At 29.7% G+C, this 5619-nt stretch overlaps 1 protein-coding gene across 4 annotated transcripts; it reads left to right on the plus strand.

The window, feature by feature from the left end:
• Positions 1 to 730: 730 nt before the first annotated feature.
• LOC107951617 (early nodulin-like protein 2) lies at positions 731 to 3307 on the plus strand. Of its 4 annotated transcripts, none has more exons than XM_016886720.2 (4): positions 731 to 1039; positions 1137 to 1252; positions 1828 to 2223; positions 2945 to 3307. In XM_016886720.2, exons 1-4 carry the CDS (start codon positions 910 to 912, stop codon positions 3005 to 3007), a joined length of 705 nt encoding a protein of 234 aa, XP_016742209.2. In that variant the 5' UTR covers positions 731 to 909; the 3' UTR covers positions 3008 to 3307. The 4 variants fall into 4 exon arrangements, with proteins under 4 accessions (XP_016742209.2, XP_016742208.2, XP_040946822.1 ...); XM_016886719.2 differs by having other exon boundaries at positions 762 to 1039; positions 2921 to 3307; XM_041090888.1 differs by having other exon boundaries at positions 763 to 1039; positions 2934 to 3307.
• The last annotated feature ends 2312 nt before the right edge of the window (positions 3308 to 5619 follow it).

A 5619-nucleotide genomic window follows, 5' to 3' on the forward strand; every position in this document is an offset into this window, starting at 1 on the left:
GATTTCTTGCTTTTTGACTGTTAAAAAGAAATTGTTTCTTGACCATATTTTAATGCTTTCAGAATTTCCCAAACAATTTTTAGGGTTTGATTTTCTTTTAACATTAATTTTATATTTTATATTACCTCCCTAATTCTTAAATAGAAAAAAATATGTTTCAGCGTATTCCAATTCACATCATCTTACACTGACAATAATACTGATATCAATTAAACTAAAACTTAATCGGCTTTAAAATTATATTTTTAAAATAAAATTAGAGTGCTAATAAATATTTAATTCAACCCATCCGTATTAGCAATATTTTAATACAAAGTGTTGTATTATTAAATTTGATTCTGTTGGCAGTAAAAAGAAAAATATACATTATATTATCAGACCTCGACTAATATAAAATCTAAAAGGGTGTAAAGCAAAGTTTACACTCAAAAAGCAAATTGGATTCCCTAGCAACCTAGAAAGAAAAATTAAAATAATTATTTGAAGAAAAAGATAATCACTGAACTAATCATTTTAGAATAATAAACCCCATCATTTGTACCATTTCCATTTGCCAATTGCCTTTCTTTTTATCTTTGGATATAACACCATATAAATGCACATTGGAATATGATATCGTATCTACATTCTTACCAATCATTATTTATCTCTTTTTTTAAAAGGTAAAAAGAAAAAGAAAAAGTGAAGGAGGTAAGTTTTTTCTACAAACAAAATGATGCTACCTTTTACTGTCTAAAATAATACCAAAAAAAAAGAAAAAGAAAAAGAAAAACCTAACACAACACAATTAGCTCCAATATATCCCATGTCTCATTGTCTGTCATCCAATTCCAAACTCTCCTCCCCATGAAATGCTCTAAGTAATCACTCAAAGGGCTGTCTCTCTTCTAAAGCTAATATCTGAAATTAATGGAGAGAATCTTCTTCTCCATGTTAATCTTCCTCTTCCAATTCTTCTTGCCTTCACAGTCTGCAACAATCATGGTGGGTGGCGTTTCACACTGGGAAAACCCTACTGTTCATGTTGGAGACTCAGTAAGTAAGTGTTTCTTCTGCTACCATCAACTCCAACAAGAAGTTTAATATTTTGGGGTTTTTTTTTTGTTTTAATTTTTTTTGGTTGTATATTTACTCAGTTTTCAAGCATAAGTATCAGTACAAGCTCTACATTTTCCAAAACAAAAATGCCTTCATTCTCTGCAATTTCACCCAAGCTTCCCTTCTTACCAACCCCAACTCCTCCTCCTATGAGGTAAGATCTCATTTTCCATATACCATTTGTTTGCATAATTATTGGTCTTAGAAACTAGTTGTTCATTTAGCATTTATAAATTGGTCTTCAAATTTTATTTTTATTTTTTGAACTTATAATTGGTCTTCAAGATTGAGAAAGAAAGAAAAATATTAAATTTAGTTTTGATCCTTTTATAATGTTTAATTTTGAGATTTGATCCTTATACTTTAAAAAAAAAATCTAGTTCATGTGTTACTTTTAATTTTATTTGTTAGTCTAAATAGTTATGACGAATCTTGACATTAATTTTTGAAAGAGAATAATAAAATTTTAAAAAAAATGATGGAGAGGGTTCAGACCCGATTCTTATTGCCATATACTCTTAAAAATCCACATTATTATTTTAATAAGAAGAGTTAATAAAGTTAACTTTTTGGACTAACTAACATTATAAAAGTAGAGAATTAAATTAACAAAATTAAGGTATAAAAATTAATCCTAGATTTGAGTATAATATAGGGACCGAAACCATAATTAAACCAAAAAGAAAAGGTAAGTAAGTTCCAGGTCGACTTTGTTTATACAATGTGCAGTGGCACCCTTCTCGCACTGGTTTCTTCTACTTTGCTTTCAACAATGGCACTCTCAAAACATGCCGAGGCTCTCAAAAGCTCTCCATAAAAGTCACTCCGGCAGAAAATGAGAGAACCTCATCACCGGAATTGCCTCCAGCAGCGGCTCCGGCACCAACTTCCGGTGGAACAGTGGTGTCATCTTCATCTCCAACATATCCATGGCCATTTCGGCCTCGCCAGGCGGTTTCACCGTCACCAAGTGCCAGCTCACCGGTTGCAATACCAACACTGGTGCCGGATAAAGGTGACGAGGGCATCCCTTTTATCAACAGTAACCCTGCAGTTCCATTGCCGACTGGTGAAGTTGATTCTGCCACTATTCGACCTTTGCCAACCTCTGATCATGGCGGAAAGGTACAATTTGTCTCTCTCAATGCATTGCATTGTACCTTTAAATGCTTGCTCAATGATAGTCTGTGATTTTCTATTCAATCAATCAATCAATAAATAAGGAGAAAGAAAGAAAGAAGACTCTAAAATTTTCATTAACAACGATCATTTATCTCATAACTATTCGTACTTGTTGGATTATTATTACTATTATTTTCAATACACATAAAAAAGATTTATACAAAATTTTTATATAAACTTCTTATCCAAAAATATATTAAAGTTTAGAAAAATTAATTTACTGTTAATTGCATGAATCTCCCTTTAATTATCTTAATTGTTAATTTAGATATTAAATACAGTTTGTATATGACTAAAAATATTTAAAAGAAATCAAATTACGAACACATTTATACCTAGTATATGATCATACATGAATATGATAGGTTAAAAGGGCAAACAAACATCGTCAATAAAATTAAAAAGATTATTTCTAACATAAATTAAATTGTAAAATATGTGGAAAATAACGTATGAAAAAAAATAATCTTTTAATTTTAAATATATTTAACATCATATTTTTATTTTTATTTTTAAATTTATTTTCAAAGTTTTATAAATAACACTTACAAATTAATATATATTTTTCTAAGGTTTAAGCCTATATTTCAACATTTCAAAGTGGAATTTGTAATATTTATGTATCTCTCTGTTCACCAAGTTGATAGGAGTAGTTGCATTGCAGGCAGTGGTGGGGATCCTAACAGCTCCAATGGCTCTATTTTCCATGGCTTTCCTAGCTTTGTAAAAAGGGGGGAAAAAGAATGGTTGCCCAAATTTGTTGTAAAATTTAATATATATAATTTGTTGTAGAATTGAATTAATTTGAGTGATTAGAGGATAAAATTAGCTTTAATATTTATGAGTATTATAGTGAAGGTATTGTAATGTGAAAGGGGTATGTATGCATGCACCCCAAAGTTCAGACCCTGCTTTGGCAATCATTTGCCACTTTAGGTCTTTTTGTTTTGCCATGCAATTGATTACTTCTACTTTTACTTTTTCTTTTGCCTTTTTTTTTTCTTCAATAAAGTTTAATTTGAATTTCTTTATCATTCCTTCTTTTTCCTGCCTTTCCTCTTTCCTTTCCCTTTTTATTTATCAATCTATACAAAAATTGTTGTTTTTGGATGGTTTTACATTAGGGATGAAATTTTATAATTTTGTAATAAAAGAATTAATTGTAAATATTAAGATTGCATTTGGTTTTAGGAAATAGAGATTATTTCAGTTTTTTTTTAAAAATTAGAAAACATTAAAAAACAATGTGTTTGATTGAAATTTTTAAGAAGTTATTTTCATTGTTCTCACTAAAAATGCTTTGTAAAAGTCAATTACTATCAAATAGTGATTAAATCATTTATCTTTAAGACGAATGAACTGTGACCACGTTACTTTCCATCTATCATGTAATGTCGATGAGAGGATATCATTTATCTTTTACTGGGATATAGATTTCATTGTTGTGGAATGATGCTACATTGTGCAGAAGTTGCATACACAACATATCAGCTTTCAATTTCTTATCTATTTGAGCTCACTCTTTCATTTACATCAAAGTATATGAGTCACACATACATAGTCTATCATCCACTTAGGATTAAGGTATGCCACACTATAAATGTCACAAGTGAATAAATCAATAAACGAGATCTACAATATATTTTATTTGCGTCATGTCCGATGTATTGTCGGTCCTGTCAATTACATCAATGTCTTTATCTTCTAGGAGTTATTTGCTTCGATACCCAAGATAAGGTATATCCCTAATTGAACTTAATAGGCAACATATTAGTCTTTCGATCAATTTGCTAATTCCAATTAGACTAAGGACATGTTTATATTATCTACTAATATAAGTTGTATTTTTGCATTATGATCCAACCGCGTAATGTTGCTTAATATTAGTTTAAATGTTAGATAATCAATGAACCAATGTTTGCTTTCATTTTGCTTTGTATGGAAAAACCATTGAGGACATTATACAAAAGATATTAATCATACTGATGGATATTTTATTAAACCAAATTGTTCAAAAAGTTACAAGTACATAGACAAAATCACTACATCGAGAGTACTAGATCCCAATAGTTTGCATATTTTTGAAGTTTTTTTTTTGCAGTCAATCTTGTGATTATTATTAGAGAAGAAATTGAATCAAGCAAGATAACTTTTAAAGGATCCTAATGTGATCTACTTATCTTATATACTGAGATATGCTATCCAAGAAGATATGGGTTAACTTTATGAAAATTTATCTCTATCATTTATATCCTTATATTAAGGGTATTTGAGTTGATGAGATTTAGGCAAATCAAGATTGGTTAAAGGTTACTTTGTGAAATTGGATTCATGCTTTAAATATGGAAGCATTGTTCTACTTTGAAAAAGATAATTGCTGATACAGTTATGTGAGCAGTGTTTCACGCAATGTCATAAGAAGTGCACACTGCCCTTGGCACTATGCAAGTTACATAACTTACCCTACTTAGAGTTGGCAATTTTTTGAACAAAAATAGTTGGGCAATAACTTAGGTGATTTTGTGGATGTGAGTTGGCTCATATTTGAAGATACATCTTGCGAAGCAACAAAAATTTAAAGATTGAATTTGTAACAACCCGTTTTCAGTGAAATTGGAATAATGGTTTCTGGACCACAAATCCGAGTCCGAAAGGAAAATTATTTTAATATTATTTCATGGTCTATTGTATGTTAGGAATATTGTATAAAAATTTCGTTAAGAAAATTTTACCGATTACATGTTTAATTGATAAAAAAGACCAAATTGCATAAAATGCAAAAGTTGAGTTCTAGTAGCTATAAGTATCAAATAGCTATGGAATTCAAAATTGGAGGTCCTTATAATGCTAAATAGAACATTAAGAGGAGTTAGTAGATAAATAAGATATTCATCCATGGAAATTTAAGAAAAAAAAGGACTAAATGGGAAAGTAAATAAATAAAAGATGATAAATAAAATAAATATCTAATATTATCATTTTATATCATCTTTCCCAAATAAAAAGACATGGAAACCCTAGTTTTTGGATGTTGAGTTCAAGTAAGTTGTTTTGGCTCAATTAGATCCGAATAGACCAAATATGGGGTTCGATCGTGGAAAAGAAAAAGTGTCAGATTAGTAGATTTTGCGTACACGAACATTGTCGAGGTAAGTTCGTGTAACTAAATTGTGTATATTTATATGTTTAAAATTAATGTTGTATATGTGAATTGTATAAATGCCATATATATGAAATTGACCACATATTCGATAATGCCCGATAAATAATAAGTCCTGTTTGGATAAATGAGATTCGATGGATCCTGGGTTCCCGAATTGGTTGTGGTCTTACATATGT

This window comes from Gossypium hirsutum, chromosome A02 (assembly GCF_007990345.1).
Source record: "Gossypium hirsutum isolate 1008001.06 chromosome A02, Gossypium_hirsutum_v2.1, whole genome shotgun sequence".
Lineage (NCBI taxonomy): Eukaryota > Viridiplantae > Streptophyta > Magnoliopsida > Malvales > Malvaceae > Gossypium > Gossypium hirsutum.